At 36.6% G+C, this 26,911-nt stretch overlaps 1 protein-coding gene across 1 annotated transcript in view; it reads left to right on the top strand.

The window, feature by feature from the left end:
* Window positions 1–24,032, top strand: part of CCDC40 (coiled-coil domain 40 molecular ruler complex subunit) — a 43,619-nt gene extending 19,587 nt beyond the window's left edge. Inside the window, exons 14-20 of the mRNA XM_034412812.2 lie at window positions 4,198–4,411; window positions 5,650–5,819; window positions 7,551–7,642; window positions 8,752–8,872; window positions 11,542–11,730; window positions 22,811–22,969; window positions 23,552–24,032. Of these exons, the coding sequence (XP_034268703.2) occupies window positions 4,198–4,411; window positions 5,650–5,819; window positions 7,551–7,642; window positions 8,752–8,872; window positions 11,542–11,730; window positions 22,811–22,969; window positions 23,552–23,818 (1,212 nt within the window). The 3' untranslated portion in view covers window positions 23,819–24,032. The remainder of the gene's footprint in view (window positions 1–4,197; window positions 4,412–5,649; window positions 5,820–7,550; window positions 7,643–8,751; window positions 8,873–11,541; window positions 11,731–22,810; window positions 22,970–23,551) is intronic.
* Window positions 24,033–26,911: the final 2,879 nt, after the last annotated feature.

Raw genomic sequence — 26,911 nt, 5'->3', positions numbered from 1 at the left:
CTTGGGTTGCTCAGGGTAATATATATGGCTTGCTCTCTCATTTTTTATATCAATTCTGTTGAGCTTAAAGATAGCCCTAGCCCTAGGTAAAGATCTAGAAAAAATTGAATCCTATCGGCCCATTTCCTTGATTAACCAAGATGCTAAGATATTTACTGCAATTGTAGCAAATAGATTGAATAATTTTATAGATAAATATATAAACCATAATCAAGTAGGTTTTGTTAAAGGGCGTTATATGTGTGATTTAGTTAGAAGAGTATTAAATGTTATTGATATTGCTGAGAATAATGGTGATAAGATAGGTATTCTTGCCTTGGATATTTTTAAAGCTTTTGATTCTATACAATGGGATACTATAAAAGAAATGATTTCTGCATTAGGATTTGGTAATAAATTTATTCATATTATTTCCAAATTGTACCAGAGGGGTACGGCAAGAGTGAAGGTAAATGGTATATTTACACAAGATATAAATTTGGAAGCAGGGACAAGACAGGGTTGTCCTCTGTCTCCGACCCTATTTTTATTAGCAATGGAAATTTTAACAACTTTGATTGAAGAGGATTCAGAATTAATAGGTTATAAAGGCGTCAAAGTTAATTTATATGCAGATGACACTCTTGTCATTTTAAATAATATTACAAATGATATAAAAAGAGTTCAAATACATTTGGAAGAATTTGAAGATATGACTGGTTTGAAAGTAAATTGGGCAAAATCAGAATTATTAATGGAAATTGATAGGGAAAATAAATTAGAAAAATTACAAAATCAATTTGGAATTAGGATAAATGATAATTTAAGATATTTAGGTATTATACTTTCACTTAAAATTAAAAATTTAAAGAAACTAAATTATGACATAGTAACAAAAGAAATTGAAGAGAAAATTGGGAAATATAAAAAACTCAAGTTATCTTGGTTTGGTAGAGTAGCTTTATGTAAAATGATGTTACTTCCTAAATTTAACTTTTTATTCGAGATGCTTCCAATTTTTTTAACCAAGAAGGACATTGAAGTATATCAAAAAAAATTAGATAAATTTTGTAATGGGGATAAAAAACCAAGACTGATTAAGAAAATGAGGTATCAGAACCAAAAACAAGGTGGTTTAGGAATTCCAAAATTATTAAACTATTATAGAGCATTTAATATAAAAACAGTAGTAAAAATTTTAAAAGGAGATGTTAAACTTTGGGGTAATTTGGAAATGAAGGAAATAAAGAAGTTTGGTTACAAATGGCTTTTGGAAAATTTTAAAGGTAAGGTTAAAATTTGCAATTATTGGTTAAATAGTTTGACTAAAAATTGGGACAGAGTAGCAAAAAAATTAATACCAGACGCATTGTATTTAGGTAAACTGAAAGAGAATTGCCCAATGAAATTAAATAGTAACAGAGAGAGGATTATAATAGAAGAGAAAGTGGAAACAATTAGTGAATGGTTGAAATTTATAGAAAATGAAATGAGGAAAGAGGAAGTTTACGGAAAATTAAACATTAATTGGTTTGAAAGAATTCAAATGAATAAATGGAATAGGAAATGCAAAGAAAGGAACGATGAGAGTAGAAAGGAAACGGAATTTGAAAATTTGACATCTCGAATAATAAAAGATGAAATTGGGCCAAAGGGATTAGTTAGTAAAATTTATAAAATTATTAACTCTGATAATAATTCACAAAGGGTAATGAAAGAGAATTGGGTAAAAGAACTGGGTATTGAAATTTCTGATCAAAATTGGAATATGAATTCGGCTAGCAGAATAATGAGGACATTATCAATAAGGATTAAAGAACATAATTATAAAGTTATTTGGAAGTGGTATTTGACCCCAATAAGACTTTTTCAAATGGATAATAAAGTGGATAAAATGTGTTGGAGATGTAAAGTGGAACTCGGGACATATGTTCATATGTGGTGTAAATGTAATGGGGTTGAACTTTTTTGGTCTAGGATAGAAAATGAAATATTTGAAATAATTAAGAAGAGGGTCAAATTGAAATTGGAAACCATATTATTATTAATATTGAATGAAATAACATTAACAACTGGAGAAAGAGAATTGGTGAGGATTTTGGTTATAATGGGGAGAATTATAATTGCTAGATATTGGAAATTAAATGTTGACTTAAAATTAGAAGAATGGTATAATGAAACATGGAAATTTACATTAAATGATAAATTGACTTGTGATATTAAAATTAGAAGTGGTATATATAAAGAAAATGTTTTTTGGAACACTTGGCAACCATTTGTGGACTTTGCACTTGGGAGATTGGATGAATCGCCACCAGTACCTTATCAAAGAGATTTCTGGAAGAATTGAAGACTTCAAGTTCCTAAAACTTCCTTTCCGTTTGTATAGCACGTTGGGGGAAAAAAAATTTTTTTTTCTTTCCGTACTGTTGATTTTTTGTATTGATTTTTTTTTCCTTTTTGTTATTCCTTAACAATAAAAATATAATAAAAAACTTAAAAAAAAAAAAAGATAGCCCTAGCCCATAAATATCCAGTATATTCATTAATTAGTAAGGATATTTAAAGGTATCCCCTATTCAGTTCTACACTCTAACCATCACACAGTAACCTTTCTTTATGTTGGCATTTATTCTATCCAACTGCTAAGCAAATCAAGGTGGAAACATTATTAAAGCAATCAATACCTGAGTAGTCCCTGTTATTCAGTATACAGCAGGAATAATTAAATGAATCCAGATGGAACTTGATAACTTGCATCGGAAACTGAGAAAACCAATGACACTGTACCTTTCTCTCCATCTGAAAAGTGATACTGATTGCCTGTATTTGTCAAGAGCTAAAGGAGAGAGATGACTCCTACAGATGAAAAAAAATTGTGGAAGAAGCAAAGCATGGTTTGAAATGATTACACGAAGAAAAGTGAAGAACCCTTATTGAAAGAAGTCCATCAAGGAAAGCATTTGAAAACAAGGGTGAAGGCTGATTATAAAAAAGAAATAAATCAATTTGTTAATTGGAAGAATATGCCAATACATAGTCAATGCTTGAAGAATGTAGAAGGAAAATCCAATAAAAACTCCACAGAATTGGTTAAGTTCAGGAGTATTAAAGAAACTCAAAGTTTTATTTTAGTGGCTCAATACCAAGCTTTGCCAACTAATTGCATGAAAGTGAAAATTCAGCCTGTAACAAACAGCAAATGCCATCTTTGTAGTAAAAAGGATGGAACAATTGACCATCTGATCTGTGACTGCCACAGATTACACAAACTGATTATAAACATTGTTATGATCAACTTGCCAAAATTATTCATTGGAAACTTTCTCAGAAGTTTGGATATGAATGTAGCAAGACCCACTAGGACCATCAAGTTGAGAAGGTTTTAAAAAATAAGTGGCCTAAGATCTTATGGGACTTTAAGATCCAAACAAGCTTCTTGCTCTTAATATGCCTGATATAATAGTTAACAAAAAGAAAAAAGTCTGAATCGTCGATGTTCCTGTGATATTAAAATTGAGGAAAAACAATTGGAAAATTATGAAATACAGGACTTGCAGATCAAAGCTGAATGCTTGTGGAAAACGAAATCCACTGTTATACCAATTGTAATTGAAACCTTTGGAGCAAACATCAGGTTAATTTTCCTAAAACTAAACAGAGCTGAGAATTGGACCAATATTTGCCAGCAAAAGAAAGAAGTTGGAAATGGGATGGATTCAGCTTGAGGCTGTGGAGAGCAACATCAATGAATCCCTATGGAAGAGATAGATAAGCACTTAGAATACTCTTGACTATGTTATTCTAAGCCACCTCCCTCTTTTTCCCATTGATTCAGAACACAGCTGTGATTAAGGGACTGGAATGAATATTGGAGGCCAAACAATTTAGCTTTCCCTTCTATACTTTGTTTTTCATTCTTCTAGGGTCCTTGATAAATGTATCCAGTGCACAGGGGTAATTTTCTATTTTTGGGAAGAATTCCCTAACTAAGACAAAGTATTTTATAGTAAATTAAAAAAAAGATATTCACGAGTGAACTTTAGGTATTAATGGAAAATAATGTATGTAGTTCAGGGTTGAACTCGAGTCCTTGGTGTTCTCTGAGCTTGTTTGTTTGCTTGCAGACATTTTGTTACCTGAGTAGTGAAGGTGTTTTTCAAACTGTATTGAATTGCAAGTAACTAAACCTAAATCATTATATATTCCTGATTCAAGGGACAAGAATTGGGGCCTTTGGAAATTGAAATTAAAAAACTCACCAAACAAATAGATGAAATGGAATGGGAGGTAGTGAAGCTCCAAAGACACTGGATGAAGCAACAGAGGGAATTAGTGAAGCTTACTCAAGAACGAGAAGAGCAGCTGGTTTCCTTAGATATGCTAAAGAAAGAGATCACAATCAAGGAGCAAAAGAAAGTACGCATTGAGAGTAAGTGCAGCGCTCTTGATATCTGATTGGATGATTAGGTAATTACATTGCTTCAATGATTTTGCAGTCCCTTTGAAATTGCTTATGCTAAACAAAAAGCATAATTGAAATGGTGGCTGCTGAATAAGAACTTTATTATGGAAAGCAAGCTTCCATATCTTAGTGATAAAATCTATCAAAGATCTTTGCAAGCATTTGAAGTATTTTCAGTATAGCCCAGGGGTCAGCAACCTGCAGCTCTGGAGCCGCATGTGGCTCTTTCACCCCTCTGCTGCGGCTCCCTGTCACTCAAAATATGCATAACAACCGCCAATGTGCGACACCCACCGGCACGAGATTTATTGAACTTTTCAACCCCCGGTAAGCCAACCATGGATAAATCCAAGAAAAGAAAAGTTTCAGAAGAAAACAGAATGTTTAATTCAACTACATATGCTAGTTTTTTGGCCACTCCATAAAGGCACGGGAAGGGTTTTGTGGCTCCCGGTGGTTTTTTTTCTGTGGGAAAGGGGTCCAAATGGCTCTTTGAGTGTTTAAGGTTGCAGACCCCTGGTATAGACTATAACAATGTTAACTGTATATTTCTTTATAAAAGTCATATAAGATGAATGAAATATTGGGTATAGTATACACATATATTTCTTTAAGCAATCTTTTTGTTAAACTCTCAGACAAATGTTGCCACATCAGATTCTATTTATAATCACCCACTGTTTGCTGCATCCCTGAAGCCACATTTCACAGCAAAGTAATGCATCTGAGCTTTCTAAACTTAGTTTTCTGTTTACCAAATCTGAATTTGCATTCTGAAAGAAATTGAAATTCTTGACTGCAAACATTTATACAACTTTGCTTAATAACAGCTGGAAAAATATTTTGCTGTTCACAGCTATTTTGAACAAGGGGTATAAAAATACTTCACTCATGGAGAGGAGGCATCTTTCCCACGCAGTTACTTAGGGATGGTCAAATCAATTTGTTTCAAGGCCAATTCATTTTTACATACATTTAATCCAACATTTGTCTGATTCTTAAACTGGGATTTTAAAAAGCACATTTATTTTTATACTGTATGCAGATTTTGAGTGTGCAGACTGAATTCCCCCCCTCCAATTTCTGCTGATAGAATTGATTTTCCCATATATATTGCACATTTTATTCCAACCATTCCAACTCTCATGTTATTTGCCCCATTTTACATCTTAAAGAATTGTTACCTTTTTATCCTATCCTTTCAGATGATATCCAGCAGGAGAAAAATGAACTGAAGGACATTGAGCGACACATGAAGAATATGTCTAATGATCTGGTGAAACTGCATTTATTGATCAATAAGAATAGTGAGAATTCTAATGAGTTACAGCAAGGAAACACCATCATGGAAAATGAATTTGTGCGCTCCCTCAAGGTATTCCTTGGTCTAGATGTATTTCTCACAAAGTCAGGGTTTGATTCTGTTGTTCAGTACTACTAAAACTACAAAAAAGAGGAGGTTTTGATAACTAGCCTGCAATCCCTTTGTGAACAGAGAAGCAATGATAATACTTCACAGGAAAAGACTGCATAATATAAATAGTTGGTCTAGATCACAGGTGTCAAACTCGCTGCGTCACATTGCCATCACATGACGTTTCACAATGTTTTTCCCATTCGCGGAGCTGGGGTGGGCGTGGCCTGCGTGTGATGCATAAGGCCCGCAGGCCGCCAGTTTGACACCTCTGGTCTAGATCATTCAGTTTCTAGAGAAGGAGGCAGGAAGGAGACCCTCAGAAAAAAATACAGATAGTCCTTGACTTACAACCATGATTGAGCCCAACATTTCTGTTGCTAAGTGAGATAGTAGTTAAGTGAGTCTTGCCCCACTTTACGACCTTTTTGCCACAGTTGTTAAGTGAATCACTACAGTAGTTAAGTTAGTAGCATGGTTGTTAAGTGAATCTGCCTTCTCCATTGACTTTGCTTGTCAGAAGGTCACAAAAGGTGATCCCATGATCCTGGGACACTGCAACTGTCATAAATATGAGTCAGTTGCCAAGCATCTGAATTTTGATCACGTGACCATGAGGATGCTGTAATGGTTGTAACTGTGAAAAATGGTCATACATCACTTTTTCCCATGCTATTATAACTTTGAATGGTTACTAAATGAACTGTTGTAAGTCAAGGACTATCTGTAGGTAACTTATTTCTCAATAAGCTTGACTGGTTTGGTGATGACATCAAATCATCAGTTCTTTGGAAATAATTATAAGGAGAAGCATATTGAAACAGCCAAACTTCACAAAACTACAATCTGCTTTGTTTTGACAGACATATCAGGAATAGACTTCCAAGAACACAAGCTCTGATATGTGAATGTATGTAAAGAAGGCAATGAAGCCACTATAAAAAAATACTAATGAGACAATTCTCTACTGGAGAATCTTTTAAAAGGGGATTAAAAATAAGATTGCCAACATATAATGGCCACATATAAATCTACAACATGGTGCCATACATTAAATTCTATGCACACTGTTCGTTACTGCACCTAGATACTGTAAAATTCAAAAAGGTAAAATAAAGGCAACCAAATTGTTATGGGACTTAAATGATTTACTTTAAAGGAAAAAACTAAAAAAAGTACTAGAAGATAAAACTCTGCAAATGATGGAAATACGAAGAGAAAGGGGAAATTGTTCTCCCTGTCTTCTTGTGTTACCATTGTTGCCATGAAATGAAATTATATGCAAGATTTAAGAGCAATAAAAATGCTTCTATACACTATTAGGTGTAGTAATGGCTACCAATTTAAATGTTTTTTTAAAAGAGAATTGGGCAAATTTAGAGACAGAGCTGCCCATAAGTTGAATTGGCTATATCTTGCCCCCTACACCAAAAGCAGGACTATTTCAACCATATTAACAAAGAGAAATACTTGAAAGAAAGTTATTGTAATCCCACCCTGCTTGTAAGCATCTTGGAAGCATTTAATTGGCCCTTGTGCAACACAGAGACTTGAATTAGGTGGGCCTTTGGCAGACGTAGCAAAGCTTTTCTTATATTCTGTTGCTAGCCCAGTCTGATAATTATCCTTGTTCTGGATCATTTGTTTATTAGAAGTAAATAAAAGATACAATGCACATATTCCTGGCTCTAGATATCAGAGAGAGAATCAATTGAGATGCAAGAGAAACTGGACCGACTCCATGAGGAAAAAGAGAGGCTCATCAACAGTCTAGTTGAGGCAGAGTGAGTTCTGATTTATCATATCGGGTCTGAATGCATAAATAGTGCAGGTAGAAAATATTCGTGACTTTTTTTTTTTTGAGAGTCCCGTTTTCTAGGTTGGGTCATCAACTATGTCAGAGCATAGATACATGGAATGTAAATCAGATTTCCTTCTTGTGTTGCAGTTTGAGAGATAAGCAGAGAGCAGCCTCTGCACCTAGAATAATTGAAGGTAATTCATAAATTATTACCACACAGGTGTATAGTGGAGGAAATAAAATGGAGTGGCATCCTTTTTCCTCTCTGTCTTTTGGACATGATCAGAGTCCAATCCAGCTCCTCTCTTTGTCTACCTCCAGACAAAGCCCCATGAGACACCATCAAAAGAGTATAAGCCTTGCTCACCCACTCACAGTACAGCCTAAGTGCAGCCCTAATAGGGAACTGCAACACAGTAACAAGGCAAGAAAGCCCAACTTCCATCCTTGATCAGCCTGATCAGCATAGCATTCCATCTCCTTAACAATGGACTTCCCCCAGCTTTGCTGCCCTCCTGAAAGAGCCACTTTGCCTAACAATAGAAATAACTCCAGGGGCATGGTCAAGGACCTGCTTTGATTCTCCAGAAGTTGCCAGCCAATCAGATGCCTGGGATTTCCTGCCCTCAACCTCTGTAAAGACCTTTGCTTTCCCTTTGTTCAAGGTCCCCCTTTTTTGTAAAGCAGTCATCCAAGGTCCTTCCAATAAACACGGCTCCTTCTCCTCATTGTTGTGCTCTGTACTTCTGAATTTTCCACAAGCTGAAATGCCTCTCTAGATTACATTTTAATGTCATAATTTTTATTGTCTTCTTGGGTTTTGTGTGGAATCTATATTTTCATGACATAATGTTGGGAAAATATAATTCTTTCTGGCAACAAATTCCTGGCATTCTTTGTACATAAAAACTAATCGTAGTCGTGATTGTGTTCTTTTGTTTTGATAGAATATGATTTGCATGAGTGTTTTGAGGGGCAATTTGATAATGCTACTAATGATGACAAATGGCACACCTCCTGTTTCCATATATACTATCCTCTGCTAAGGTTCTGCTAGCTTCTTTCTTGTTTTACTCTCCTCTGGCATTTCAGATGTCAGATGATGCAGTGGGAGAAGAAGATACAAATAGCCAAAGAGATGCGTGCTGCAGTGGACTCAGAAGCTGAGCAGACTGAGATCAGAGCCATGAAGGCAGAGATTCACAGGATGCAGGTGAGACAGGAAGTGCTGGGTAGGCAAATCTGCTGGTTACCCAGATTGGCAAATGCACCACTGATTTCAATCAAACTAGTGTAAGGTTTTGTATCATAAATATGCTTAACCCAAATAATTATAGCCACAGGACCTGATGATATCCCAGTAGAAATTTTAAAATTGCTGGAAGACAATGGGAAGAAATTTTTACTGCAGCTCTTCAATCGAATGTGTGAAACAGGAAAGATACCAAATGATTGGCTAAACTCAACCTTTGTGACAATCCCCCAAAAAATAAATGCAAAGAAGTGTACCGAATACAGAACAATAAGCTTAATGAGTCATGCCCTGAAAATCTTCCTGAGAATAATTCACAGAAGAATATACAACAAAATTGAGGAGTGTCTAAGTAACACACAATTTGGTTTCAGAAACAATCTTGGTACACGGGATGCCGTATTCAGCATTCAAGTTCATGTACAGCACTGTAGAGATGTCAATCACAGTTTTTACATGTGCTTCATCGATTTTGAAAAAGCATTTGATAAAATAAGACACAGGAAACTATTACAAATCCTGAAACAAGTGGGGCTAGATGACAAAGACATCCGAATCATAAAGAATCTATATTGGCATCAGGTAGCAAATGTGAGACTAGGCCAAAAATACTCAGATGATGCAGAAAAACGAAGAGGGATCAGACAGGGCTGTATTCTGTCTCTGCTGTTATTTAATATCTACTCTGAGTCAATTTTCAACGAAGCACTGGAAAACATTGATGCTGGCCTCAAAGTAAATGGTGTTCAGATCAACAATTTAAGATATGCTGATGATACAGTTCTCCTTGCCAGTAAGCATGAAGACCTTCAGCTCCTCATCAACAGAGTCTCAGAAAGATCTGAAAAATATGGCTTGAAGCTTAACATCTCAAAAACCAAGATCATGGTCGTCAGCAAACAACCCATTAATTTACCACTGATAAATTTGGAAGGAATACCATTAAAAAAGTTGAAAGGATCAGTTTTAATTTACATGAAAGCTGGGACATGATCAGTGAAGTAAAGACAAGGATAGAGAAAGCTCAAACAGCATTCTTCAAAATGAAAAAAGGTTTTCTGCAGTCACGACATAAACCTAAGACTGAAAATCAGGCTTGTCAGATGTTACATCTTTTCTATCCTGCTCTACGGAATAGAGAGTTGGTCTTTGACAGAAAACCACTTAAAGAAACTAGAAGCATTTGAAATGTGGATTTACAGATGGCTGTTACGTATAAGCTGGGTTAACAAAATCACAAATGAGGAGGTGGTAAGCCGCCTGGGAAAGCAAAGGGAAATAAAGCCATTAAAAAGCGAAGGTTAGAGTATTTTGGACATGTGATGCGACACCCGGAAAAATACAGCATCCTTCACTTAATCCTCCAGGGAAAGATTGAAGGCAAACGAGGCCCAGGCAGAAGAAGAAAATCATGGCTTCAAAACCTAAGGGATTGGTTTGGACAAAACTCAGCAGCACTTTTTCATACGGCTGTTGACAAAAATAGGATTGTCAACATGATCGCCAATGTCCGAGACATGGCACGAGAAGAAGAAGAAATAATTATACTGGTATGATCTGTATTTATCCAATCTGTTTTTTTCCTTTCTTGATGTATTTATATATTGAAGAAAAGATTGCGTAGAATAAACAAGTGGGCCTGGGAAATATTTTTGGCAGATTTAGTTCCAAGATTTGTAACAAGCATAAAGGTATTTTGGATACGATAAAAAGATAGTATTTCTCTTGACTCAACTTTTGGTCACTTCATGTAAACTTATTGAGAGCAGTACAGAAATGTTTGCCATTATCTTTTTCCTGAATGTTCCAGTCTAGTCTGATTTTCTGGTGATCTCCCGTCCTTACCAATCCTGCTTCGTTTATAAATCCAGATAAAATAACTAGTTTCTGCCACTCACTGAGACATTTTTAATACCGAGTGTTACACGGTAGAGATTTCTAAATTCCAGTAACCCTTGCACACAGTCCAAATCCTGATAGATGTAGGAAATCCAGACTGCAGAATCATTAAAGGGCAACTACTCAGATTCTGCTTGCAAATCTTTAGTGGATGAGAGTCTATTACCTTGTGAATACTTTTTTTTTTTTTTTGCTGAACTTAAGCTGCTCTCTGCTTATCTTTATAAGATTGGCTAGATGCTGCCACCTGCTGTGAAGCTGAACTAGGATATAAAATGTAAATTAATTTTTAGATATATTACCTAAGTAACTTTAATCCTGACTTTGATTTAATATTTCAGAAAAAAATATCATGTTGAATCCAGACAATAGCTAATATTGTGATAGGAAAGGCAGTAAGAACTGCTAAGAAACTCATCAAGTCAGCTGTTTATCAGAAATGTGGATTAACATTTACTAGGCCCTATTTACATGATGTTTTACAGATGTCAGCAAGGGGCTTCAAGTATTCTGTGTGGCCTGTTGAGTTCACTAACAGTCCCAAAGATTTGTAGATTCTGCTGATCAGTGTGGTGGTAGCCTAGTTTTAGATTTTTTTGAACCATGTTATGCAAAGCTTTTGGCTATAGATGATAATGTATCCATGTCTACAAGGATGTAGAAATATAACCTCTGACTCTTTTATGATGTCCCAATACATTCAGTTGACTTGCTTCCTTTCTGCCATATAGGTAAGGTACCAACAGCTGATGAAGCAGCAGGAGAAGTTAATGAGAAATATGGAGGCAGCAGTTTCCCGCCGAGAAACAATTGTGGTTCGTGCTGAGGGTCAGAGCAAAATGAATAAGCAAGTGCTGACAAAGGGTGACTTCTACTACAAGAGGTTGGAGCTTAAAAAAAAGATCAAAGAGACCCAGAAGGTCAGCAAGTAAAAATTGATATTACAGATCATTAGGGAATTACACACACAGAGAGAGAGAGAGAGAGAGACAGAGAGAGAGACAGAGACAGAGAAAGAGTATCTGAACAACTGATTATTTGTAGAATATTTCCTGAAATAGTCTGGAGACCGTAGTTGGTAACACTGTTGTTCTCTCTTGTAAATTAATGCTCTACTTTCAGCTTTCTAATATGAAAATTAACAGAGCTCCTTAATTCATCAACAATACCATGGTTCACTGTATCTCTAGTGCAGAGCTGTCAAACTCAAGGCCGGATCTGGCTCACGGAGTACTTAAATCTGGCCCACAAGGCCGCCCTGGAAATAGCAAAGGATTGGCCCATGGTTTAGGTTTAGGTTTTAGATTTTATTAAATTTCTATACCGCCCTTCTCCCGAGGGACTCAGGGCGGTGTACAGCCATATTAAAACACATGAATTTATAAAATTTAAAACCAATTAAAATCAGATATATAAAATTTGGCCCTCAATTTAAAACACACATACACCCATTTAAAATTCATATTAGACCAGTCCGGCTTGCTGAAACAGAAGGGTCTTAAGGGCGCGGCGAAAAGTGCGCAGTCAGGGCTAAGACGAAGCTCTAGGGGCAGCTCATTCCAAAGGGCTGGTGCCCCCACAGAGAAGGCTCTCCCCCTGGGTGTCACCAGTCGGCATTGTTTGGCCGACGGCACCCTGAGGAGTCCCTCTCTGTGGGAGTGTATTGGCCGGTGGGAGGTTGTTGCTGGCAGAAGGCGGTCTCTTATGTGCAGCTGCCACCAAAAATGGAGTTCGGGAGGGCCACACAAAGTCCCCCTGAGCTCCATTTTCGCTGGCAGAGGACTGCAGGAGGCCGTTGTGGCTGAAAATGGGGCTTCTGGAACCCTGCATGCCCCCCCCGGGCTTCGTTTTCGCTGGCAGAGGGCTATCAAAACAAACTAAAAAAAAAAGGAGAAATGGTTCCCCCTTTGCATTTGAGCATGCAAAAAGGGACAGGAAAGGAGAAAGGGAAAGAGGAAAGACAAGAAAAAGAAGAAAAGATAGGAAGAGAGCAAGGGAGGAGAAATAAGGAAAGAGAGGAAGGAAGAAGAAAGGAGAATAAAGAGAGAAGGAAACAGAAAAGAAGAAAAGAAGATTATAATGAGAGTGAGGAAAACTCTGCCTTAGCATTTGGCCACCACAAGTGCCCCCAACATGAGTGATGAAACCGAGTTTGACACCCTTGTTCTAGTGGAACTGATTATGCCATGGACATATTTTTGCTCCTGTTTAAATACAAGATTCAGTAAAACTATAAGTGTCAGTTTATACTGCTATAAGTCAAAACAGTAACAAAGAATCTCTTAAAATCAAAAGAGTATTTGGTGAGCAGGAACAGTCAATTTTTTCAGGATCACAGCAGTGGCTTGAATAATTTGGATACATAGATTTATTCTAGTCAGATGAAGTGAAAGGGGGGAAAAAGCCCTTCTCTGTAATGTCATCTATGAAAGGAATATTTAAACTTGATCAGTCAACTGGATTTAATTTATCAATCTAGACAGAAAGCAAAACCAGCAGCAACTGCAAGCAGCAAAAAGGATTTGCAAGATGGCAGATACAACATTGCAGCACAAGTGAAGCAGTGGCCATTTTGCACGTGTGTGATACATATAGAAAAAGGCCCTTCTGGCCTCAAGAATTTGCACTCACCATCTTGCAGTTTTTGACCAATGTACCCTGAAGACATTGCTAGCAGGAACACTATATTTAGAAAAGTTAAACTGTGACTGATAAATCTGGAGTGAGGTTTTCCCCTCTCAAATGATTTTTTAACAAGAAGAGGAGAAATTCGTTTTTGTCTTTGTTCTGTATTTCTTTCTCTCAAGGGAGATACAATGCATCTCTTCACAGGCTAATTCCAGGCCAGGGGAACAGAAAATTTCCAGGAATTGAGGTTGGGGGATTCAAGAAAAATATAGCAGTCTGGAAATTAAGGAGCTAAATGCAGATTAGAATTTTATTCTATGGAAAATGATTTAGTTGTGCCATAGTTTTTTTTTTTTTTAATATACTTTATTGATTTTTTAAAAAAGGTTTTTTTAAAAAAGAATATATCAAATCTCAGGTAACATCTGAGGTATCGTGCAATTACATATATACAGTATATACACAACAAGTATCTTCAAATCTATCATTATTAGAAATAAGCATATCCTTATAGTCTTGTTCTATTATTCCACCATTTATACCACCTTTCCCATACTGCCTTAAATTGTGAATTCTCATCATCTTTAAGCATACTGGTTAATTTTGCCATTTCTGCACATTCCAATATTTTATTTATTATTGTCATCTCTGGAGGGATTTGTTTATCTTTCCAGTATTTTGCGAAAGTTAATCTGGCCGCTGTTATAATATGTATAATTAATTGTGTCTTGTCCTTAGAGAGTCCATCTTCCATCATTCCTAGTAAGAAAATTTCTGGAGATAATTTTATATCTTCTTCCACTATTTCCCGCAGCCAAGTTCGTATTTTTGTCCAGAACTTTTTTGTCTCTGAGCAGGACCACCACATATGAAAGAAGGTGCCAACCTCCTTTCCACACTTCCAACAAATTCCTGAGGCGTTAGGAAATATTTTTGCTAATCTAGCTGGGGCTAGATACCATCTATGAAATATTTTGTAGTGGTTCTCCCTATAATTTGCTGATTTAGTAAGGTTATAATTTCTATTCCAAGCCTCCTCCCAGTCATTGAAATTTAGTCTATGGCCAATATTTTTTTCCCAAATGCTTAGTTGGTTCCTAGCTATCCCTTCTGCTCTGTCTTCGCCTAATAAAAGGTTATAAAATCTGGCTAGCATTTTCTTTTCAATCCCCAACATAATTTTATCTAGATTGTTGTACTTCGTCTCTATACCAAATTGATCCCTATCTTTTTGATATCTAGAGCTTATCTGCGTGTAACCCCACCAGTCCAAATTAAAACCTTGATTATTTAGTGTTTCTCGAGGTCTAAGAATACCATTTCCATCTAATATGTCTTTATACGTGCCAAATTTCCCAATATCCCTTTTATTAGTAGCCATCAACGCCTCCATAATTGAGAGCCAAATCGGTATTTTCGTATAAAATCTTTGTCTAATTTCTTCCCATGTTTGGATCAGAGTCTCCCTTAATTTGTGTCTGTGGAAATGTGATTTCTTTTTGTTCTTTGGGCCCCATAAATAAGCGTGCCAGCCTGCCTGCAGATCATGGCCTTCTAACGTCAGGATTCTCTTATTTTGTAATGTGACCCATTCTTTGATCCATACTAATTTGGCCGCTTTCTGGTATATTTGCCAATCCGGTAATCCAAAACCGCCCATGTTTCTTTTTCCTTGCAGTGTTTTATATGCAATTCTTGCCTTCTTCCCTTCCCATAAAAAATCTCGCACCTTCCTTTCCAAATCTAGGAAATATTTTTTATCCAGGTTCACCGGAATGGTTTGAAACAGAAATATGATTTTGGGAAGAATATTCATTTTAATTGCTGAAATCTTACCTGTAAGGGATAGTTTTAATTTCTTCCATCTATCTATATCCTGCTTTATTTTTTGTAGTAATGGACTATAATTGTCCTCTTTTAAGGAAGAATACCTTACAGTGATCCAAATTCCCAAATATTTTATTTTCTTTGCTATTTGAAGTTCTAGGGACTTTTCTAGCCGCTTCTTATTTATCTCCGCCATATTTCTTACTAATATTTTAGTTTTAGTTTTGTTAAGCTTAAAGCCAGCGACTTCACCATACTGTTGTATTTCCTGGAGTACCTTGGGACCAGATTTCAGGGGATCTTCCATTATTAAGGCCACGTCATCCGCGAAGGCTTGTATTTTAAAAATTTCTTTCTTAATTTGTAATCCTTTAATTTCTTTGTTGTCTCTAATCTTTCTTAATAGAATTTCCAGCGCCATTATAAAGAGTAGAGGGGACAGGGGGCATCCCTGTCTAACTCCCTTTTGTATCCAGAATGACCGTGTCTTATCCCCATTTATTAATATGCTTGCTCTCTGTTTATAATATATATTTTCGATCATCTTTCTAAAATTTGTACCGAATCCCATAAAATCAATTTGGTTAATCATGAATTTCCAGTTTAGATTATCGAACGCCTTTTGGGCGTCCAAAAACGCTAACGCCAGCTGTTTTTCCGGGTGTTGTTCATAGTATTCTATAACATTTATTACTGTCCTCACGTTATCCCTCATTTGCCTCCCTGGGAGGAATCCTTTCTGATCACTATGAATCCAGCCATTTAGAATTTTTTTTATACTGGTAAATTATACTGGTAAATAATTTGTAATCTGAATTTAACAGAGAAATCGGCCTGTAATTTGCTATCTGTTTTGGGTCAGCACCTTCTTTCAAAATGAGGGTAATATAGGTTTCTTTCCAGGAATCAGGGATTCTTGTACCAACTAGTACCTCATTAAATATATCTAACAATTCTGATAGTAGTTCTTCCTCGAATTTTGCATAGATTTCCCCCGGGAGGCCGTCTGGACCTGGTGTTTTATTCTTCTTTATTTTGGCAAGCGCAAATTTGAGTTCTTCCATTGTGATTTTATTATTTAACATTTCTCTCTCATCTTCTGCTATCTGTGGCAAGTTAGCTTCCATCAAGTATTGTACAATTTTGTCTGGGTCAGTCGCTTCCTCTTTATATAAGGCTTCGTAAAATTCTCTCGCTCTTTCTAGCTTATCTACTTCTTTTGTTAAAATGTCCCCATTGATGTCTTCTAGTATAAGAATTTGATTTTTTTCCTGTTCTTTTTTTAATCTATATGCCAACCATCTTCCCGACTTGTTGGCGTTCTCAAAATGATAGTGTTTTATCCTCTTAATTTTTTGTGCCAACTCTCTCTGATCCAGAATGTTAAGGTTATGTCTTGCCATCATCCATTTTTGTTTGGCCATCTCGTCTCCCGGGTTTTGTTGTAGTTTACTATCTGCTTCCTCTAAATTCTTATTATAATCGTCTCTAACTTTTCTTTCTTCCTTATTTTTGAACGCCGTATACGATATCACCACTCCTCTCAGATACGCTTTCATGGTATCCCATACAATTTCCTTCGCCGTTCCTTGCTTGCCGTTCTCAATAAAAAAGCGCTTAATTTCTTCATTTAATTTTATTATAAACTCTTTTTCGTTCAAGAGGTTGGATCTTAAACTCCATCTTTGTTGTCTTCTCTTGTTAGTGTAGTGCCAATGTATTTCAAGAAGTTTATGGTCTGTCCAGGTATTTATACTTATATCCGCTTTCTTAATTTCTAAACCTAATTTTCTAGTAGTCCATACCATGTCAATTCTAGACCAAGAATTCTGTGGGTTTGAGAAAAAAGTATATTGGGAGTCGTGAGGATGTAAAGTACGCCATATATCAATTAAATTAATTTCATCGACAAGATCAAAGAAGCTTTTTGGCAGAGGTAATCTTTTATTTCTTTTTCTCTCCCCACTTTTATAATCTTTCAATGGATTAACAATTCCATTAAAATCGCCTAGCATACATATTTCCGCATGGGCCCAGTTCCCTAATTGTTCGTGTAGTTTTTTATAAAATTGTCCCTGTTTCTCATTTGGAGCGTATACTCCCACCAACATCATTTTTGCATTAGGTCTCCTAATTTCTACCATTAAAATTCTCCGTTTAGTATCTTTATACTTTAATTCTGCCTCGATTCCCTTTTTCACATAAATCGCCACACCCCTTTTCTTTTTCTCCGCTAATGACACAAATAGTTTACCAAATTTAATAAATTCTAAGCAATTTGCCTCATCTTCTTTTATGTGGACCTCCTGTAAACAAATTATATCAGGATTCTGTTTTGCCAATTTTGATTGGCAATCTTTCTTTTTTTATGGTCATTCAAGCCGTTGACATTTAAGGATAATATTTTTAGACCATCCATTTCTTATGTTGTGTCCGGGTTCTAGTTCTTATTTGTCTTTAGCGTTACTGCTCTTACTGGTCTGGTCTTTTTTCCTTGTCCTTCCGCTTCTTCTTTTTTCTTCTCCTCCTCTATATTTTCTTTTGTAATTTGCTCTTGTGAGGTCTCTTCTTCCGTGTTTACCGTATCGATCTCTTCTTTACTAACCTGTTCTTCTTCTCCTCCTCTTATTTGGTCTAGGAAGTCTTGTGCTTCGGATAGGCTATCGATTTTAACTTTTCTTCCTTGCCATGATACTATCATCCCCTCTGGCAGGATCCATCGAAATATGACATTCCTTCTGTTCAAGTGGCTCGCCAGGAACCTATAATTTTTCCTCACTTTCCTCACTCTTCTAGGTATCTGTTTCAGGATATTCACCTCCTTTCCTTGGAATTCGATCTTTTCTTCTCTCGCTATATTAAGGAGAATATCCCTCACTTTCTTCCTGGCGAACTTCACGTGGACCTCCCTGGGAAGTCTGTTTCTTCTAACATAGTTCGTTTGAACCCTATAGACTTCATCAAGTTCTTTAATAATATCTTGTTTGTCCTGCTGAAGGACATCTGCTATCAACCCGGCTATTTTATCACTTAAGTCCTCTTCCTTCTCTTCGCAGATGTTTTGGAGGCGAATGTAGTATGAAGCCTTATCCATTTCCAGCTGTAACAGGGACTCTTCAATTCCTTTGTTTTGTAACGCATATGTTCGGTCCACCATGTCTAATTTTTTCTCGCTTTGTTCCATCCTCTGTTCTACATCTTGGATTCTCCTTTCATTATTTGCAATAGAGGTCTGAATCTCGGTCATTTTTGCGTCCAAAATATGGATATCCGTTTTAAGTTCAGAGTGGCTATTTAGCAATTTCTCCTGCATTGCTAGCATGGTCTCTTGAATCAGGAATAGAGAAGATTGCACTGTTTGAAGAGTTGGAGTTGGTGGTGGCTTATCTGACTTTTGTATACCTTCTAAGGGTTTCTGAATTACCGGGGACAGTGTTGTTAGAGTAGGGTTAGATGGAGCTTTTTTGACAGATTTCAGGATTGTCGAAGTCATTGTTGCCATTTCTTTCAGCGTTATCTTTTGTTCTTTTATAATTTTCTCAATATTTTTCCAAATGACCATTCAATAATTTTGCCCTATTTGCTTTATCAATTCCTCTTCTTAAATCTATTAAGGAATTTGCTATCTTAATTAATTAGGATCGATTCCTCAATTCAGCAAACTATCTTCCTTAAATCAAGCCTTATGGATATTGTAATTATTGTATAACTAAATTCAAATCTTAATATAAGAGTTAATATAAATCTTTTTTTTTTTTATAGAAACTTTATTGAGATTTTTTAAACAAAACAAAACAAAGCAAAAAAAAGAAAAAAAAAGGAACAAGACATTCAGACAAAAACATAAAACATATATGTATAATAACATTTTCAATTACTATCAGATGTACAGTGTTTTAACTATTTACATAAATACTACTTGGTGATATTTCAGCTCACTTTTAATCAATATTTAGCACACCTTTAGGTCTTTCTTTCATTTTATCATGCAGCCACTTATACCACCTTTCCCACACCAAATAATAAACTGTCTTCTCATCATTTAATTCACAGGTTAATTTAGACATCTCTGCGCACTCGAGTATTTTCTTAATCGTAAGCTCTTCTGGAGGTTGGGTTTTCTCTTTCCAGTACTGTGCATATGCCAGTCTGGCGGCTGTAATTATATGGATCGTTAAATGTATCATTTCCTTTCTATATGGCTTCTTTATTATTCCCAGGAGGAAAATCTCTGGTGTTGGTTCAATATCTTCCTCTATTATTTCATATAACCACTTCCTAATTTTATTCCAGTATCCTTTCGCTTCCTGGCAAGTCCACCACATGTGGAAGAAGGTGCCTTGACCATGGCCGCATTTCCAACAGTTGGGATGTATATTGGGGTATATTTTTGCTAGTCTGGCCGGGGCTAAATACCATCTATGGAACATTTTGTAATGATTTTCCTTGTATGCCACCGCTCTTGTCAATTTAAGATTCCTGTTCCATGCCTCCTCCCATTCCCCAAAATTTATATCGCGCCCTGTATTTTTCTCCCATGCAATTATTTGGTTCTTTGTGACATCTTCAAACTTATCGTCGCCTAGTAAATAATTGTATAGTTTTGCCAGAATCTTTTTATTTGTTCCCAATAGGACTTTGTCCAAACCATTTGGTCCAAATTCTAAACCGTATTGTTCTTTATCTCTCTGGTATCTGGACTTCACTTGTAAGTAGGTCCACCAATCTATGATTATTCCTTGTTTTCGTAAGGTGTCATTTGATTTAAGCCTCCCTCCTTCGTCTAAAATATCTTTATATCTGCCCATTTTCTCCCTCTCCCATCTACTGGGGTGGGTCAAGGCCTCCATCGTTGAGAGCCAGTTTGGGGTTTTTTTGTAATATTTTTGCCTGATCTGGATCCATGTTTGTATCAGGGAGTCTCTGATTTTATGTCTTTGAAAATGTGTCTTCCTTTTCTTCTCTATATCCCAAATGTGGGCATGCCACCCTTTTTGCAAGTCGTGGCCTTCTAAGGTAAGTATCCTCTCATTTTCCAAGGTAATCCAGTCTCTTATCCAAACTAGCTTGGCTGCCCTGTAGTATGTTTGCCAGTCCGGGAGTCCAAATCCGCCTAAGTCTTTTTTGCCCCTTAAAATTTTAATGGAAAATCTCGTTTTTTTCCCTTCCCATATAAATTCTCTGATAATTTTGTCTAGTTCTAGAAAAAATTTTCTATCTAAATGTATCGGTATGTTTTGGAATAAAAATAATATTCTGGGAAGGATGTTCATCTTAATTGTGGCTATCTTGCCCAGTAATGATAATCTTATTTTTTTCCATCTGTCTAGGTCTTGTTTCATTTTTCTGATTAGGGGGGTGTAATTATCGTCTTTCAGGGTCGAACATCTTGATGTAATCCAAATTCCTAGGTATTTAATTTTTTTGGCAACCTGTAATCCCAATACTCCTTCTATCTCATTTTTCTGGCTCTCTGTTATATTCTTGATCAATACTTTAGTTTTAGTTTTGTTCAATATGAAACCTGCCACCTCTCCATATTTACTTAGTTCCTCTAATACTTTTGGTCCCGATTCTATGGGGTCTTCGAGGATTAGGGCTACGTCATCCGCAAATGCTTGCGTCTTGTAGGTCTCATTTCTGATCTTCAATCCTTTTATTTCCTCATTGGTTCTAATTTTCCGTAGAAGAACTTCTAGGGCCAAAATAAACAGTAGTAATATAAATCTTAAATATCAATATTCAAAGCTTAATATATGAAGTTAATATAAATAGATTAATAAATATTGTAAATATTGTCTATAAAAATAAATAATCTATAATAAATAAATGTAGCTAGATATAACTAGATAAATATTAATTTAAATAACTATATATATAATATAAATATAATAGATGTGATTATATAATTAATTTGTTAATTTTAAATCCGAGTCCTTATATATAAATATATAGACATGTAAATATATTCAATAACAGCAAGATAAGATCAGTGTTTGAATTCTATACTCTATATTCCTTAACTATTTATAATTAATTCTCATTAATACTATTATTCAGGAGATAATCAAAGTTCCAATATTAGAAATCCAATTAATCGATTAATCAAAGGACGTAGAAAATGGAAATCAGAATGTCACCAATTAGTGACATTATCTTTAGTTGTACAAGTGTGATGTCAGCCAAGTCATAAATCTTCTTCTCTCCGCTCTCCACCTGCTTCCAATGCGTTCCGGCAGTTCTCTATGGTGGATCCTGCTGCTAGATCATCCTCCTGTCAATCTTCTGCTAACTCCCTCCTTCGACTCAATGATGGCTGCACTTCCTGTTTCTTTGCAGTACTCACAGAAATGAAAGTTCAGAAGATCAGAGTCTCAGACTCTTGCTTACTTTTCGCTCCGCTTCCAATCACAGCGCCAGCCGCATCAGCACTCGCCCTCCTCTCCCTCTTGCCGCGACCTCCAGAGCTCTTTATATGGATAAAAACTGCTCTCTGCGTATTCCTGGTCGGCTTGCCGGGTCTCCGCCAATATAATCCGCTCCCACTCTCCGTCGCCGCCTCACACGATCGAGCACTCCTCACCCGACTCCGCCGACCTCTCTCTCCACGCCAAACGCCTCAGAGTATGGATAAGTGGTAACCAATCTGGCACGGCACCTCAGATCTTCCTCTTAGCTCCCGTCTTTTTTGCTGGCTATTGCGGCTTCAGGCCAGCCATGAAAGGGCCGGCTCGCCGCGTTGGTTCGACAGAGCTGCCGGGTCCAGCGGGGGGTGGTTGCGCCCCACACTCTCGCTCGCCCGGCTCTCTCTCTTGTCCGCAGGTCTCTCCGGGACCTGCGCCCCTAAAGGGTCCCCAAAACGCAGTAATAAAGAGTGAAGGGGAGCGGCGATCGCTCACCCAACATCCTGTCGCCTCAAGTCGCCAACCGGAAGTCAGTTGTGCCATAGTTTTACTTTGCTGCCTTTATTATACCTTGCTGTATTTTGTTCTGCCAAATTCCTCTAGACAATGCTGGTGGAGTCTGTTTTTGAAATATCTAGAGGCAAGGCATTGCTTAAAATGGTGTGTGTGTGTGTCAACCCCCACCCCTAGACACAAACAAGGAAGCAAGAATTACTCAGATTTCTGTAGGGTGTTTTTAATGTCAATGTGTTGAAAACTATGATAGATTTTCCAGTCATTTAATTGATGATATATTTCTACCCAGCTTCAATACAGAGCTGTATTGAAACACAGGCACTATTGAACCATTATTTAGAAGTATACCTTGAGCTTTACTGAGGGAACATAGATTCACAACTGCTAACCAGTTATATATTAAGTGGAAAATAAATGTTTCTGTTGAGCATGTAGATGTATTTTCTTACATCATGAACATCAAGGAGGTTGGGGAAGAGGGGGAATAACTTATTAAGGGTAGTATAATGTATGAAGTTGCTCTGAGAATTTACAGTATGCAGTTCTCTCACAGGACTGTCAGGCAAATGATTGGTCCTGAGAAAGAGGGTTGATTTTTTTTCTTTCTTTTCTGATATTCCCATAGAATGCTGAGGAATGCAACAAAACCATAATTCAGCTTGAACGATCACAGCAGAACCTCAACTTAGCTATTTTGGAGAAGGAGAGAATACTTTCTGGGATGAATTTTGAAGCAGAAGAATTTGATGAAAAAATCGATCAGTTGCAAGCAAAGAAACGGCAGGTAATGAGTGGTCATTTGTGCAATGCATGTTCCAACTCTTTTTAGGACTAATCTACAGGGCAGTAACCTTGTATACTCAACTTGGGGTAACTGCTCCATGCTGAGGAAAAATATACTTATTCTTACATGGACTCCCAGTAATGGATTTGGGTACTGGCTAAAGCATCCCACCCAGTTTTTAACTTTTTATTTCTTTACCATTTAGCAAAATATAATATATTGTGATAATTTGTATTATTGAAACAATAATGCTTAATCAAACACAAATTCTCTGAGCTTACCTAGGTGAGCTATGTGTATTAAAACCAACTACTGTATAGTAATCTACTTGTCCATACAAATCTGCAGGAATATTAGTGTTTAATTTTATTTTGGGGTTTCATTGACAGTTCCCACAATGCAATTTATTTTTCTCTGACCCTGTCTATTAAAATAAAAGGTTTAACCTTGTATGAAGCCCAGGTTATCTAGATTTTTGCTCATCAGTTGATTCAGTCTCAAGATACAGCAGAAGGGATTCTTTCCTTCCTGCCTTGACTGCAGCCTTTTGTCTCTAATAACAAATTCAATGTTTTTTCTAAGAATCTTTCAGATATTGTGTCCAATCAGACACGCGTGAAGCACATGCAGGCCGTGAAGGAAGGGAAGTACAGCCTACTATGTCGTTCTGAGATAATGGCCCGTGTTGAACATCATAAGGTGGAGGAGAGACTGCAGATTCTTAACACTGTTCTCCATCAGATTGAGCAGGAATATCCTTATTATCACAAAGCATTGCGCAGAATTACCCAAGTAATAACTGAGAAACTGGAAGAACTGAGTGCCCAGGAGCAAGCCGAAGGAAAATAGAGCTGGACATTTTCAAAATATAGATGTGAGAATATCAACATTTTCAAAATATAGATGTGAGAATAATCCTGAAAGTTTGTCAGTGGACGGTATACAAGAAAGAGAAAGATGGGGGATGGACAGGGTAGCTGTGTTTTATATTCAAATTTTGCTTTTTCCATTGCACTGTTGTTGTTTTTTTGTCCTAAATAAAAAGACTAAGTTGGATTCCTTATTTTCTTAGTTCTGTTTAATCTAGGGATTCAGCAAACTTTCAATTCTTAATTGTTGGAAGGAATGTTGAAATTTTCCACAGGATAAAGAATCCTTCAGAAGAACATTCCATGAGAGAAAATTATGGCAAAATGTAACTGCAGAGTTTTCCATCTGATTCTTCTCCCAAGGTCTTCCTCTTTTCCTCAACCCCTGCTTCCTAGACAATGCTAAGACAGCTTCTCTGTTCAGTTGATAAGATAAAAGCTCATTTAAGGAAAGTTTACATTCTCAACACATTCCAATCAGCAGTCAACAGGAGTTAAGATTTCCTTTTTCTGGGCAAGGATGTTCATCCCTCATGACATTGGAGGATGGGGGGAATATTAAACCTCAATATAGAATAAAAATTCTCCCATTTTCATTTAAACTCCAGGGATCAGCTGAGAAGGTAGCTGTAAATTAGATGTGCATGATGATGTGCCTGTTTGCAGATGAACTTCAGGAGATTTCATTGGAGTTAATCCCACCCTCAGGTCAAAACTATATTTATGCTGCTGCTTTAAGACTTATACTTAGATTCACATGTAATTTAAACCATGGATTGTTGGCATAATGGCATCTTTACACATAATCCTAAATTGCAATGTAGATACATACATACACAAAGGAAAAAAAAAACAGATCATAGCTTAATACTCTGTATAAAACCAGAGACGGAGCCCTGAGGCAGGGGTCCCCAACCCTGGGCTACAGCCCACTACTGGGCCGTGAGCTGTTTGGGACAGGGCTGCGGAAGCGATGGGCGAGCATGCAGGCACCCCCACTTTCACAGGCAGCAGGTGAGCATGTGCGTATGTGCTCCATTTGCACAAGCAATGAGCGTGCTTGCCCCCCACTCACACAAATGGAGCTGCACACGCACGCTTGTCTGCTGCTCACTCAAATACAATTGCACGCACATGCACTTAACCACAGATTGCGCAAATGTAGCTGTGCAGACGCTTAACTGCCACTTGTGCGGAACCATCCCCTCTCCCCCACCAGTCCGCAAAGCTGGAAAGATTGAGGAACTCTGTCCTAAGGTGACTTTTTTTTCATTTTACTCAAGTTAACAAAAACTTGGTGGATAGAGTTATATCTGCTATATTATACCTAGAGATAAGCAATCTGATGCTGTTGCAACTTCATAATTCCTTGCCACTGATTGGAGCTGATTGTACTTAACCCTGAAGGAAGTGGAGGAATACTGCATTAAATCTCAATGTAGATTAAAACACCCTGTACCTGCCTCTCTCTTCTCCCCTTCTCAGCTACCCACCCAACCCATGCAATGTTATCTTGGCCCTGGAGGCCTTGGCCTGCTCCCTGGCCACTTCTTTCCAACCCACACCTGGGTCCCCTTATCTCTGCATTGTTCTGCAGCTGCCGACAGGCACACCCAAGACAATGCAAGGCACAGCTTCCTATGGAGGTTCCATTCTTTACTCAACAACCACAATTGGGAGAGCCAAGATTGTGGTCACTGACAGCTTCACTCAATGACCAAGAATCTGATCACAATTGAAGTTAAGTCAAGAATTGCCTGTAGTCTATCAGATTTTTTTGTACATATTAGTTCTGCAAAATCATTAATTTAAAAAAAATGACAGCTGCAATTTCAAAATGTAGCTTATTTTAGAGAAAGTTGTGGAACTGGCTTATTTCAGTCAAGCTTTTTCAATCGTAGACATTCCACCCCCCCCAAAAAAAAGCATCCTTAGGCATAGTCTTTAAACCCTATACTTTGAACTTGATGCAAAATTATACCACAATGAAAACTTGGTGTAAGAACGTGCTCCAATTTGCAGGACTTGTTAAATAGTTACAGAATTTGAATGCAGTTACAGATCTGAAATAAAAGACATTTTAATGGGAAAACATTAAACTTCTTCCATGTATTATGGAACAAGATGGCATGTTTATTGTTGGTGTATTGTTGGCATATTATTCCAGCTCTCATTGCTAAAAAGGACATATTCTATGAAATGTTGGAAATGTAATGACCAGGTGAAATCATACTTTTATATTCTGTGACAATATTGTAAAACTCAAGTTTTGGAAACTGATTTATAGTAGAATGAAACAACTCTTAAAAGCTGATATTCCCTTTTCAACCTACAATATTTTTGTTAACCTTCCTAAACATAAATCCTTTCAAAGTATATTGAATTAGCTTTGTATGTGCTGTTACAATGATATTATATCCTTTTTATGGAAATCTCATTTGATTCTCTCGGAACAATGATGAACTAATTTCTGGAAGTATGCTGGATGTCTGGAATAAACTTGTATTTTAAAAGTAAATTTGACATAGAATTCAGTTCAAACCTTTCTTAGATTACAACTTAATATGTGCCACACTCAAAATACTTTACTTATAGATTTTATAGTACTTATAGATTTTAGTAATTTGGATTAACTATACTTTATAATCTTATTTGGTGAATTAAATCGTTGATCATGGTTCTTAACAGTCACACTTATCTTAAAATTTAACAGTAAGTTTAAATCTCTTACAAAATAGCTATTCAAAACTAACAATATACTGAAGAATCATGTTCATAACATGCTAAAATCCTGCATTTATTCACTTAAGTTTATGTATCTTCTTTAAAATGTTTAAAGCAATGGCCCCATTTGGATTTTAAATCTCTTGTATGTCCCAAGCTTCATTGTTATTTTATCAATAAATCAAATTCCAGAAGCAATTTTAATCAAGCCCACTCATAATCATTCAATGATCTGAGTGAATCTCAGGGACAGTTAAATTCATACAATTTTAAGCCAAAATAATACTTTATTTTACATATAACCTATTTTAATAACTACCTGTGTATTTTCCATCTCCAATATTCCAAA

The sequence above is a fragment of the Pantherophis guttatus genome, chromosome 2 (genome assembly GCF_059756535.1).
Source record: "Pantherophis guttatus breed Tessera chromosome 2, ASM5975653v1, whole genome shotgun sequence".
Classification (NCBI taxonomy): Eukaryota; Metazoa; Chordata; class Lepidosauria; order Squamata; family Colubridae; genus Pantherophis; species Pantherophis guttatus.
This window is presented reverse-complemented; position numbering and strand designations above follow the sequence as displayed.